Genomic DNA, 14,187 nt, shown 5'->3' with positions numbered 1-14,187 from the left:
TTTATGCAAGGAGTCGACACTGTTGCGTAATTCCTTCCACAGCACCATCCACTCAGGTGTCGACCCCGCAGGGGGTGACATCACATTTACAGGCATCTGCTCCGCCTCCACATAAGCCTCCTCATCAAACATGTCGACACAGCCGTACCGACACACCGCAAACACACAGGGAATGCTCTGACAGAGGACAGGACCCCACAAAGCCCTTTGGGGAGACAGAGAGAGAGTATGCCAGCACACACCAGAGCGCTATATAACACAGGGATCCCACTAAAAATAAGTGTTTTCCCTTATAGCTGCTTTTTATATATTAATATATATATATATATATATATATATATCCTGCGCCTAAATTTAGTGCCCCCCCCCTCTCTTTTTTACCCTTCTGTAGTGTTCAGACTGCAGGGGAGAGCCAGGGAGCTTCCTTCCAGCGGAGCTGTGAGGGAAAAATGGCGCCAGTGTGCTGAGGGAGATGGCCCCGCCCCCTTTCCGGCGGACTTCTCCCGCTTTTTTCTGGAATACTGGCAGGGGTATTTTTACATCTATATAGCCTCTAGGACTATATATGATGTAGATTTGCCAGTCAAGGTGTCATATATTGCCCTCAGGGCGCCCCCCCCCCAGCGCCCTGCACCCATCAGTGACCGGAGTGTGAGGTGTACATGAGGAGCAATGGCGCACAGCTGCAGTGCTGTGCGCTACCTTGGTGAAGACCGAAGTCTTCTGCCGCCGATTTTCCGGACCTCTTCATGCTTCTGGCTCTGTAAGGGGGACGGCGGCGCAGCTCCGGGAACGAACACCAAGGTCGGGTCCTGCGGTCGATCCCTCTGGAGCTAATGGTGTCCAGTAGCCTAAGAAGCCCAAACTACCACCTATTAGGTAGGTTCGCTTCTTCTCCCCTTAGTCCCTCGCTGCAGTGAGTCTGTTGCCAGCAGTTCTCACTGTAAAATAAAAAACCTAAAATATACTTTCTTTCTAGGAGCTCAGGAGAGCCCCTAGTGTGCATCCAGCTCAGCCGGGCACAAGATTCTAACTGAAGTCTGGAGGAGGGTCATAGTGGGAGGAGCCAGTGCACACCAGTTAGACCTAAAGCTTTCTTTATAGTTGTGCCCAGTCTCCTGCGGAGCCGCTATTCCCCATGGTCCTTACGGAGTCCCAGCATCCACTTAGGACGTCAGAGAAAATTTGGTTTTAACACTGGCATATATATTGCAACAGGGGTGGTATCCTATTAGCCGCGGTAAATTACCGCGGATAAAGGTCCCGCTCTGGGATATTCTATTAGCCCCGATAAGTCGACGCAATCCACGGCTTATCAGGGATTTTGCTTCGTCTGCCTACGGCAGGCGAAACCAAGTCCCCGGTAACAGACCCGTTTTCAAGCGAAAACTGAGCTGTTTTTCATGAAAACACACAGACTTCACTGAACCTGTGTGTTTTCGTGAGAAAGGGTATTTTTTTCGGGCGATCTAATAGGACGGCCTGTAAAAAAAGTAAAATAATTGAAACATCGGGGGGGGAAATAGCAAAAAAAAAAAATCACTTTTTCACACCAAATGTTTTACTGCAGGTAATAGGATACCGCCGCTAGTACTTTAGATGACTGGTACAAGTGTATATTCATGATGAGGACTAGTATCAGACCAAGCATATATACAGGGGGTGGGCACACTGTAAGATACCTACAACTCTGTATAAAGCTTAAAGTATGCATAACTTTCCATTTATACAATACGGGAGCATGTAGACCCAATCAGCCCCAATGCTATGTATATTATTTACATACCGTTTCTCCAGCAGCTGCTGTATAGTGAGGTAAGCCCAGAGCCTCTCTGTGAAGTCACCAAAGATGTATTCCTGCTGCTTTCTCACCTCATCCTGTTCCTGCAGCTGAACATTTTCTGTATATTTTAGAGATTTGTCGGCCTGTTCAAATGACAAAATTAGTGAGATTATTTGCTACTGCACATGCACAATTAATCTTGAAACCCCTACAGTGTATGCATTACCCTGAGTGAATGCCCAAATGCGCTATTTTGTGTATGGGAGAGCTGGGAACAGAAGTGGAAAGTCAAAGCTATAGGTGTTTCAGGTGGGGAACGGGAGGTGGCTGGAAAAGAACACAAAAAGAATCAGTGTTGTGGGTGTGTTATGGGAGTGATGCAGGCATGACAAGGCAAGCGGGCGGCATTCTCTGGCGCACAGCCAATTCCTCAGAGGCCATATTCAAGTGGAGACAGCCATAGGCTGCTGCAAGTGTCGATGGTGAATGTGATGGCGTGCTGATGGTGCATTATCTAGAACAGGGGTGGGGAACCTTTTTTCTACCGAGGGCCATTTGGATATTTATAAAATCCTTCGGGGGCCATACAAAAATTCTCAACTTAAAAAATTACCCTGCCCCCCAGTAGGTCTGCCCCTTAGAGGCACTGTGTGTGCGCGCCGGAGGCGCGCGCGTGCCAAAAAATGGGTGTGGCCAGTTAAAATGGGACGTGATACACATATGCCCCCAATAGTGCAGTGCCAGATCCACAATTGCCCCCACAGTGCCAGGTATACAAATGCCCCTCACAGTGCCAGGTATACAAATGCCCCTCACAGTGCCAGGTATACCGATGCCCCCACAGTGCCAGGTATACAAATGCCCCCACAGTGCCAGGTATACAGATGCCCCCCACAGTGCCAGGTATACAGATGCCCCCCACAGTGCCAGGTATACAGATGCCCCCCACAGTGCCAGGTATACAATTGCCCCTCACAGTGCCAGGTATACAGATGCCCCCCGACCCCCCCCCCCTACCCCCCCGTGCTGCTTACCGCTGCTTCTTTCGGCGGGACACGGAGGAGAGCGTGGCTATGTTGGGCGGCGGCGTGTAGGACTTGACACCAGCCGCCGGTTCGCGAGCCAATCAGAGCTCGCGGACCGGCAGCCGCGGCTCCTGATTGGCTGCCGGTCCGCGAGCTCTGATTGGCTCACGAACCGGCGGCTGGTTTCTAGTCCTACACGCCGCCGCCGCCATCCGACAATAGCCGCGCTCTCCTCCTGAGTCCCTGTCCTGACAGCTGAGACACGCTGCCGCCGGACTGAGCGGCGGCGTGTCTCACAGAGAAGCGGATGGGCCGGAGCAAACGGCTTTGCGGGCCTTATACGGCCCGCGGGCCGAAGGTTCCCCACCCCTGATTTAGAACCTGCTACTACGTGCAGGTGCACAGAATGTGGGCGTCTCAGAGTTTGCACATTGAGGCGAATGCTAGTGTACAAGGGGCAGGATGAAAATAACATTTCCATATTATTGCACCTGTGACTCTGCAAGTAGACTCAGTGTTTACAGATCATCCCGGTCACACTGTGTTCCTAACTATGCATGGAACACGTGATACTCCTCCCTTCTGAGGATCCACTGATTACCCTCCTCATTAAATCACAGTCATTTTAGTATGAAAGTATAATTACCAGTATGGACATGGCTCAGGAAAGTGTCATATCCCTGTATGTTACATTTTACACATCTGCAATCTACTGGCATTGTCTCGTATGATCAAAGGGCCTCATTTAAAAGTGGGAGATGTACTAAGCCTTGGAGAGAGATAAAGTGGACGGAGATAAAGTACCAGCCACCAGCACCTTACTGCCATGTCACAGGCTGTGTTTGGAAAAAATGATAGTTTGGATCTGAGTGGCTGGTACTTTATTTCCGTCCACTTTATCTCTCTCTGATGAGAGAGAGAGAGAGAGAGAGAGAGAGATAGAGAGAGAGAGAGAGAGAGAGAGATACATACTCCCCTTTAGAGTTGCATGTATTTATAACTGAAGCGCATTAAGAAAAAGATGAAACAACATGGTTTTATGAGTTTATGATGAGTTGAATGTATCACTAGATGCACACATAACAATCTGACAGTCTCAGTAGTATTTTCCTTTATTTATAAAGCGCCACAAGGTTTTCACAGCGCATTATAAAGTACAACAGAACCAGGGCCGGATTTAGGGGGGGCGAACGGGGCGACCGCCCCCCCTAACATACAGCTCCCTTCCATGTGCTGCTGTGCACACAGTGTGCCGGAGATCTGCATTAGTCCCTCCCACAGCAGAGTAAGTCACTGCTGGGTGAGACTGATAGACGGGATTGAGCTGAGCACTTGTGCAAGGGAGGAGAGAGCTCTCCCGAGCCCAGCCAATCAGAGCTGACCTTCCTCCCCTGCTCCTCCTCTCTCCTGGTCTCCCTGTGTGTGAGCCTGGTCAGCCTGTTGCAAAGTATTACTGGGATTGTGAGTCTCTTGCCTCACCAGTGTCTGCCCTGCATCATGTCTCCTGACTGAGCAGCAAGAGGAGCCCCCTCCTCACCTTCCTTCTCCCCTCAGAAATTAAAAGCTCCTTGTCTGCAGCTTGTAACGGAGGTCAGTGTCCCGTATGTGCGCACTGGGCAACTTAGCTGATGTCTGCTTACAGGTCAGACTTCAGCACTCAGTGAAGGGAGACATGCATTCTGTGTGATAGCAGCAGCATTGGGTGAAGAGAGAGGTCTGTGCAGACTGCTTGTAACATGAGACATGTCTCCTCACAGACAGACTACGGGCAGTGCTGTACACCTTTCTTAGGTGCAGCCACAGACTGTCACCCAGACCCCCACTGCTGCTCATTTATTAGTTAGCATCACAATGCAATTTAATAAAAAATAATATACTACTCTTATCTCACACACGAAAGCAGCTAAATTCCCCTTTGCTTTGAAAGTTTAATCATTTGCGTTTGGGAGGGGCTGGACTAGAAGTGGGAGGAGTAATGAGTAGAGAGGGGAGGAGTCCGCATTGATTCTTAAACCACCCCCCCTAAAAGAAATGTCTAGATCCGTCCCTGAACAGAACCAGTACAAACAAAACAAAAAATAAAAACTGCAAAAGACTTAGGGTTAGTACAAAACATTGCAGAACATGGGCCCTCATTCCGAGTTGTTCGCTCGTTCTTTTTCATCGCATCGCAGTGAAAATCCGCTTAGTACGCATGCGCAAAGTTCGCACTGCGACTGCGCCAAGTAACTTTACTATGAAGAAAGTATTTTTACTCACGGCTTTTTCTTCGCTCCGGCGATCGTAATGTGATTGACAGGAAATGGGTGTTACTGGGCGGAAACACGGCGTTTCAGGGGCGTGTGGCTGAAAACGCTACCGTTTCCGGAAAAAACGCAGGAGTGGCCGGAGAAACGGTGGGAGTGCCTGGGCGAACGCTGGGTGTGTTTGTGACGTCAACCAGGAACGACAAGCACTGAACTGATCGCACAGGCAGAGTAAGTCTGGAGCTACTCTGAAACTGCTAAGTAGTTAGTAATCGCAATATTGCGAATACATCGGTCGCAATTTTAAGAAGCTAAGATTCACTCCCAGTAGGCGGCGGCTTAGCGTGTGTAACTCTGCTAAATTCGCCTTGCGACCGATCAACTCGGAATGAGGGCCATGGTTTTTATATGTAGTCAAAATTTCCACAGTAGTGCCGGATGGTTAACCCAAAAGGTTGGTGCTATTTAATACTACCCTATTATTAGGTTGGGGGCTGTGAAACTTAGAATTTGCTATGAGGGAGATATACATACCAAATAGGATACACAGTACCTACTAGATAAGAGACTAGGGGCCAATTTATCATTTGACTGTGATAATATCGGCCAAACTTGCAATGCAATAATTACATGGATGTATCAATTATCGCATTGGACAGAGCTTGAGAGAAAGCTCCGTCCCTGCGAATGTCCTCCGAAGCATTATCAGGGTATTTTTTATAAAAAATACCCCGATGTCCAGCTACGCACGCGCCGCCGCCAGGAAGCGCCCCAGCACCACTCCCCCCCAGCACCAGTAAATATACTTACCAGTCCCAGGAGCCAGTGATCGCTACTCCTGCAGGGCTGCCGGCATCGGATCCTGAGCACTGCTGTGACCACCGGTCCTGTAAAGTGAGCTGCCATTTTGCAGAATCACTTTACTGCACCAGGGTGCCACAGCAGCGCACAGGAGCCCCAATGACCGGCAGTCCGCATCGGAGCAGTGATCACCGGCTCCTGGCACTGGTAAGTATGTTTTGGGGTTTTTTTTTACTTTTTGTTTTAGTAAAAATAATGTTAATAAATATGCCCCTTAGGGACCTATTTTTAAAATAATGTTTGCGGGCAAATCTAAAGTATGTACCATGGAGGAACCATAGCAGATATCTCTGATGTCTGCTGGAGTCTCTCCACTTCTGACAGCAGCCGCAACCTCCATAGAAATCTGTCAGCTGTCTGATTTGCCAAGCTATGAAATGCAAAACATTCTGGAGCTTGGCCCTGTTCGGATAACACCATCTCCAGACTGTGTTATTAGACTATGGGCTTCTAATTTACGAATGTGTACAGAGGGAGCTGCAGTATGCACAGGTTGATGGTGTTAGAATATGGTGCGCTCTGTGCCTGTCTCCTTCTACACAACAGTCTATGGGCGCATCCCCTAGTGTTAATCCCCTAGTGCCAAGAGTCACTCGGAGGCAGAGATATGTATTGTAATCCCTGCTCCCCCATCTTAGAGTGAGTGAGAGAGACTGAGTCCTGGTGTGTGCAAGCGTGCAGAGCTGAGACCGGGAATGGATCTCAGCTACAGAGACTCACAGCATTCCATTGCATGTATCCCGGACCCGGAGCTGACGCTGAGCCGGGCGCCGCATCTTCTCTACAGCGGGAGTCAGACTGCACGGCTGCGCAGTCCTCCGTCCCTCACCACTGGAGACAACTCCTGATAAGTACCGCTACCCAGGGACCTTGTATGATATAAGGGCCAAAGAAAAAAAGACGACTTCTTTTTTGGCGCACTCTTAAGGATTCAATAAGAAACGAAAAGTAATATTCTGTAAATTGTCTAAAGTATTAAAAAATCACTTATTACTTTATATTAAAATACAATCTCCAAACAAACACACATGGAAAATAATAAAATCACAAAGACAATGGGCAGGGCAGTGTTTATTTCTATTAAAAGTCCTTTTATTGGACTGACCTCAGCACCTCCTGGAGGATAAGTAGACCCTATTATAAGTCAGTAAATCTCACATATGATAATAGCAAGTTGCTGATAAAAACACCTGAATGACTAATGAAAGGGTGGCTGGTGTAGAAGGGTGGCAATAAAGGAAGGGTAAGGGAAAAGGTGTATAAATAAAGGTGAATCTGCTGTCAATGTTAGACTGGAGTTAGCGGGTGGTGAACCTACTTGACCGGGTATTCCCCCCAGGGCCGGTTCCGGGGCTTCTGGCGGCCCGGGCGGCGTTAGGGGGGCGTGGCTTCATACAGGGGGCGTAGATAGTTACGCCCCCTGTACTGTTGTAGGATGTGCGGTGCGCGATGACGTCATCGCGCACCGCACAGCAAAGGTCCTCTCCACGAAGGTAAACTAGACGCTAAGCATCTAGTTCCCTTCGTGGAGAGGACCTTTGCTGTGCGGTGCGTGATGACGTCAACGCGCACCGCACATCATTACAGTGAAGGTCCTCTCCAGGAAGGGAAATTAGATGCGTAGCATCTAGTTTCCCTTCACAGCGGGCAGCCCACGAAGGGAAACTAGACGCGTAGCGTCTAGTTTCCCTTCACAACGGACAGCGGGGCAGCGGGCCGTGGCAGCGGGGGGCACAACAGCAGCAGCGGATCTTGCCATGGTGGGCGCCCTCCGGAAGGCGGCGCCCCGGGCAAAAGTCCTGCTTGCCCGTGGCAAGATCCGCTACTGATTCCCCCATAGGTTCACCACCCACTAACTCCAGTCTTTAACACAGTGTGTTCCCACTACAGTTTTAGGGATTGGAAATAAGGTCCTTACTGCAATACAAGCTGGGACAATCACAGTACGTTTAAGAATTGGAGGAGAAACAGTTGTTACAGATACCCAAGATGTGTTGTACGTGCCTGATTTAGGAAGTAATCTCATTGCTAGCAGTGTCCAAGAGAAAAAAGGCTACAGAGTCCAATTTCAGAAGGGCAAGTGTATGGTGCAGAATAAAAGAGGGACTGTTATTGCTTCAGCAACCCGGTGCAACCACCTGTGGGCCTAATTCAGACCTGATCGCCATGATGTGTTTTTTGCATCCCTGCGATCAGGTAGTCGCCGCCTACAGGAGAAGGGGGAATTCACTGTGCAGAGGTGTGATCACATGTGCAGGAGAGCTGCACAAACAGAAGTTTGTGCAGTCTCAGCCCAGCCCAGGACTTACTCTTCCAGTGCGATGATCAGGGCCGGAGCTCATGCCAGAAACCCTCCCTTCAAACGCCTGGTCCCTCCTGCATTTTTCCAGACACTCCCTGAAAATAGTCAGTTGCCACTCACAAACGGCCTCTTCCTGTCAGTTACCTTGCAATCACCCGTGCGATCGCTTTGCTCGCAGCATCCCATCGCTGACCGGCACTCCCCGTCGCTGCGGACCGACGTGCCTGTGCATTGCAGTGCATGCTGATCGCAGGCTGTATGCAAACGCAGCCTAACGATCAGGTCTGAATTAGTCCCTATATGTCCTGGACACTGAGGAGTGTACTGCAATGATGGCTACTGATGAAAAACAGTCAATGGAGCTGTAGGACAAACGCTTGGGTCATCTGGGATATGACAACGTCCAGAAACTGCTAGATGGAATGGTAACAGGGATCACCGTGAGCAACGCTTAAAGACCCATGTGTGAGAGTTGCATAAGAGGCAAGCAAACTCGCAACCCATTTCCAAAGTCAGTTAGTAGAGCAGAGACACCGTTAGCTCTAGTGCACACAGACGTGTGTGGTCCAAAAGAGGAAGAATCAATCAGTGGCTACAGGTATTTCATGACTTTCATTGATGACGCCACAAGAATGACACACATGTACTTCCTTAAAGAAAAGAGTGAAGTGGTCAACAAAGTTGTGGAATACAAAAACCTGGTGGAGAATCAGACAGTCTGAAACTAAAGGTCCTGAGATCAGACAACGGTGGAGAGTACAGTATGATAACAAATTCTTAGCCGCATTCCTTAGGAAATATGGCAAAAAGCATCAGCTAACAATTGCTTACACACCGGAACAGAATGGCGTGAGTGACCAAACCGCACAATTCTTGAAAGAGCACAGACTATTCTAAATGATGCTGGCCTGCAAAAGAGGTTTTGGACAGAAGCAGTATCTACTACAGTATAACTAAAGAATCGTGCACCTACAGTGGTCAAAGGTAAAACGCCACTGGAGGCGTGGTCCAAGAAAAGGCCAAGTGTCAGTCATCTTCGTGTCTTCGGGAGCAAAGCTTTTGCACATACACCAAAGGAGAAAGCTAGATCCAAAATCCATTGAATGGATACTGCTCGGATACTGCGAAGAAAGCAAAGGATACAGACTTTGGGATGTTACAAGTAAACGTTTTCTTAAATGCAGAGATGTGGTATTCTACGAGACAGCACCACTGGAGCAGTGGAGCAACAAGAAAATGTATCCTTGGATGTACAGGCAGCAGAAAGCATGTCTGAATCTGAGTGGTAAAGCGAACAACAAGTCAGGGAACAGAAGTTCCATGAGGAGCAACAAAGGTGTTCAAGCCCAGAAATACAGTGAGGAGTATGCAAACATAGCTTACTGTGAGCCTCAAAACATACAGGAAGCAAAGTCAAGCAGTGATTGGACAGAGTGGAAGTCAGCAATTGATACAGAACTGTCAGCACTAAATGATAACATTACATGGACTATGGTTGATAGACCAAGTGACCGTAAAACGATTAAGAACAAGTGGGTTTTCTGCAAGAAGTTGAATGCAGACGGACCGATAGCTCGTTACAAAGCTCACCTTGTTGCTAAGGGATATACCCAGAAGTATGGAATCGTTTACGGAGAGATCTACTCACAAGTCGCAAGGTATAGCACCTTTAGGTTAGTGATTGCTATTGCTACACTACATGATCTACTGTTATATCGGGTGTAGTATGGTATGCCGGCGGTCAGGCTCCCGGCAACCAGCATACCGGTGCCGGAATCCTGACCGCTGGCATACCGACAACTGGGCGAGCGCAAATAAGCCCCTTGCGGGCTTGTTGCGCTCGCCACGCTTTGGGCACGGTGGTGTGCTACACGCGCCACGCTGTCTATTCTCCCTCCAGGGAGGTCGTGGACCCCCAAGAGGGAGAAGAAGTGTCGGTATGCCGGCGGTCGGGATTACGGCACCGGTATGCTGGTCCCCGGGAGCCTGACCACCGGCGAAGTGAAGACCACCCGTTATATCAGCTACACTTTGATTCTGAATTCCTGAATGGAGAGTTAGTTGAGGAAATTTACATAGAACCACCTGAACACTATGATATGGACATATTCCAAAATGGGAAAGTTTGTCTCTTGAAGAAGTCACTATACAGCCTCAAGCAAAGTGGTTGTTGCTGGTATGTAAAGTTGGATGCAGCTTTACTAGAAATTAACTTGGTCAGGTCAGAGACTGTTCACTGCCTATACCACAAAACTATCAAAGAAAAGTTGTTCATAATAGCTGTCTATGTGGATGATTTACTTTTGGCAGGTCAAGAAGATCACATCACTGACGTCAAGCACCAGCTTAAACAAACATTCAAGTTGAAAGATCTAGGCAATGCAAATCATCTATTAGGTATGAAAATTGTATAAAACCTGCAAGAGGGAACTGTCACAATTGACCAACAAACATACATTGAGTTTCCAAATATGGAATGACAGATGCAAAACCAGTAAGTACTCCCATTGATAAAAGTACAAAGATGGTCAAGGCCATGTCACCAAGTAGCAAGGAGGAGATAGAGGAAATGCAAGAAATCCCTTATCAAAATGCTATTGGTAGTTTGTTGTATACAAGTATTGGGACACGACCTGACATCACACATGCAGTGATTCGGGCAAGCCAGTTCGCAAATAATCCTGGGAGACAACACTGGATTGCAGTAAAGAGAATACTAAGGTACCTCAAAGGTACAAGTTCACTAAAGCTGAAATTTACAAGATCATCAGATACCAGCTTAAAAGTATTCTGTGACGCCGACAGGGGATCAGATGAGGATGATAGACGTTCTTATACTGGATACCTGTTTGCACTGGCAGGTGCAGTCGTAAGCTGGGCAAGTAGGAAACAACCCACAGTTGCCCTTTCTACAAAAGAGGCAGAGTACTGTACATGGCACTCACAGAAACATCAAAAGGGGATGCGGTCAACATCCCGCTGGACGGGATCCCGGCGGTCGAAATACCGACGCCGGAATCCCGACCGCCACAATCCCGACCTCCACAATCCCGACATATTCTCCCTCCGTGGGTGTCCACGACACCCATAGAGGGAGAATATAATAGTGTGCCCACAAGGGGTTGCGTTCCGCTCGCCACCCCTGTCGGGATTGTGTGGTCGGGATTCCGGCGTCGGTATTTCGACCGCCGGGATCCCGTCCAGCGGGATTACGTACTGATCCCTTCAAAAGAAGCGCTTTGGATAAGAAAGACTTTATGTGAACTAGGTCTTCTTTACCACAGTGAGCTCATCAACAGAAAGTGTAATAGCAAAGGAGCAATTGATCTTTCTTGTAGCACAAAGCATCATGGATGGTCTAAGCACATTGCTATAAGACATCACTTCATCCATGAGTTGCTGGAAAACAAGTCCGTCAATGTGGAATATGTTGCAAGTAAAGAAAATTTTGTTAACATGTTGACAAAAGGACTGTCATCACACTTGTTACATGCATTCCTGATGGAATGTGGACTAGAGTATGGTTAATGTTGATTTATTCTTACTGTTTGGCTTCACATTATGTTTTCGGTTACAGGAATGACTTTATTGATTTTTTTTTATAAAATGTCATGTTCTTTAAATTTGTGACTGTCTTAAGCGAGGGGGAGTGTTAAGAAGATATGGTGCGCTCTGTGCCTGTCTCCTTCTACACAGCGGTCTATGGGCGCTTCCCCTAGTGCCAAAAGTCACTCTGAGACGGAGCTATGTAATATAATCCCTGCTCCTCCATCTTAGAGTGAGTGAGTGAGTGAGTGAGTGAGAGAGAGACCAAGTCCTGGTGTGAGCTGAGCCTGGGAATGGATCTCAGCTATAGAGACTCACAGCGTTCCATTGCATGTATCGTGGCTCCGGAGCTGATGCTGAGTCGGGCGCTGCATCTTCTCTACAGCGGGAGTCAGACTGCACAGCTGTGCAGTTCTCCGTCCCTCAGCAACGGAGACAGGTCCTGATAAGTACAGCTACCACTGCAGTTACCTTGTATGATATAAGGGTCCCTAATTGCCTATATCAGTATTACATCTGAGTCACCTGTGTTCACTGAATAAACCTGCTTACTGTTTAAGTCATTAAGTGTGTGGACTGACGTCACTGCACCAGGCAATTCCAATACACTCTGCCAACAGATGGCCGCACACAGGGTTACCCTAAGAAATTCTGGGGCTCAAGACTGACAAAACTGTTACTGGTAAATGGGGGGGGGGGGGGCTGCCTACTTTGTCACAGACTGCCTATTTTGATGTGCTAGAAAGACATGTGCTAGAAAGACATGTGCTTTGGCTTGTCTTTCTGTCTTCTCCTCTGCAATGCAATCTTTGTTCACTTGCAGCTCTAGGGCGTGGTATTCCGCCACGCATCAGTGCTCCACTCGTATGTGCCGTTACACATCGTGATGTCACATATAGGGGGAACACAGCAAACCTCCAGGAATGATTCACAGAGGGCTGATGTGCAGGGAAAGTTTGTTTTTAAGACGTCCTCCCTATGCATCAGCCCCTGTTGCACAGGCTGGTTGTAGCTCTCGAGGTATCAGTGGTAGGACTGGAAGCAGTCGGCAACCTAAAACATTTTATAGTTGTACATTAACTGTGCTGGCTGGTGTAGATTGACCAGAGCATGAAAAATCAATAAAAATGACAACACAGGGATTCCCAGGGAAAGCTATACACTCAGGTAAAACATTTCCTATTAAGTACTTAAAGTATACAACAAAAGCTTACTCCGATAAGCAAGGTACCATTTTTAGTGCATAGGTGTAAGTAGTGGGTCAGCAATGATACTTACAGTATGCATTCCTGGGGATGCCCTTGGGTACAGTATTTAGACCAAGACCATGGCAATCCACTTTGAGACCTGAGCAGATATAGGGGGTCATTGCGAGTTGATCATTGCTGTGCTAAATTTATGTGGGGGGACATCCAGCACAGGGCTAGTCCACCCCGCATGTCAGTGCCACCCCCCCATCCCCCGCAGAAGTGCAAAGGCATCGCACAGCGGCGATGCCTTTGCACTTCAAGAGTAGCCCCCGACCAGTGCAGCTTTAACGCAGTCCCGACCCGATCGCTGTGCTGCGAGAAACTGCAGCGAGCGATTGGGTCGGAATGACCCCCATACGTGCTTGGACAACTCTCAACAAGGGTAAAAGTTATAAAACTTTAAACACAGCGGAACAGGACCATAGAAATTTAGCCTCCCCTGAATAATGGCAGCATGCTTGCTGGGGTTCTGCTGGAAGTCTCCCCGCCCCCTTCTGCAGCAAAGGATATTAATAATTATACTGGCTAGTTCCAGCACATTCTACACTGATCATGTGAATACCTAGAGGAGTAACGGTGAACTTTTATCCCAGGGTACTTTGGAGGAAAAAGTAGCCAAATCACCAAGTCCCCAAATACAAGCAGTAAGTGGAAATTTAGAAATAGGATTTAGAATATTCTTATCTTGTCCCCCAACCCTCCGCAAGTAAAAGATAAAAATGTGACTGAGAAGAGCAGACAAAGGAAATTGTGGTGGCTCAGAGCAGTGCCCGGTAATCTGCAATGCTATGCCAGCCATGTATGGAATTTGCAGGATGCCCGGTAACTCAGTTGACCCGCTGTACTCCGTACTCATCATGCAACAGACACTCAGCAGCTATGAGGTCACCAGGGAAGAGCCCAGCCTGAGTTGGTGAAGAGTTGTAGGCACCACTCATAGGCCACTAACTGGCAGCTCTGTAGGAGCCAGAAATAAGCCACCTCCACCCCCCGTGACCAGGCCTGGGACTCCAGTCCCGGAAGTCCCCTTTATGGTGGCCCTGGTCGCACATGCGCCGGTGACCCTAACCAGGAAGCAGTGTGATAACGTTATATTATCACACTGCTTCCAACTGTTTGAAAGGACTGGCTCTTATTGGACTCCATCTCCTGGAAAGAGGACAATGGTAAATTC

The 14,187-nt window shown here is 48.3% G+C and overlaps 1 protein-coding gene across 3 annotated transcripts in view; it reads right to left on the bottom strand.

Moving 5' to 3' along the window:
• Window positions 1-14,187, bottom strand: part of LOC134958186 (inter-alpha-trypsin inhibitor heavy chain H3-like) — a 449,083-nt gene that overhangs the window by 115,611 nt on the left and 319,285 nt on the right. For all 3 annotated transcript variants that reach the window (XM_063940615.1, XM_063940617.1, XM_063940616.1), the window contains exon 13: window positions 1,787-1,926. In XM_063940615.1, the coding sequence (XP_063796685.1) occupies window positions 1,787-1,926 (140 nt within the window). The remainder of the gene's footprint in view (window positions 1-1,786; window positions 1,927-14,187) is intronic.

This window comes from Pseudophryne corroboree, chromosome 9, assembly GCF_028390025.1.
Source record: "Pseudophryne corroboree isolate aPseCor3 chromosome 9, aPseCor3.hap2, whole genome shotgun sequence".
In the NCBI taxonomy this organism is placed as follows: domain Eukaryota; kingdom Metazoa; phylum Chordata; class Amphibia; order Anura; family Myobatrachidae; genus Pseudophryne; species Pseudophryne corroboree.
The sequence above is the reverse complement of the archived record's forward strand: the minus strand, read 5'-3'. Positions and strand labels throughout refer to the sequence as shown.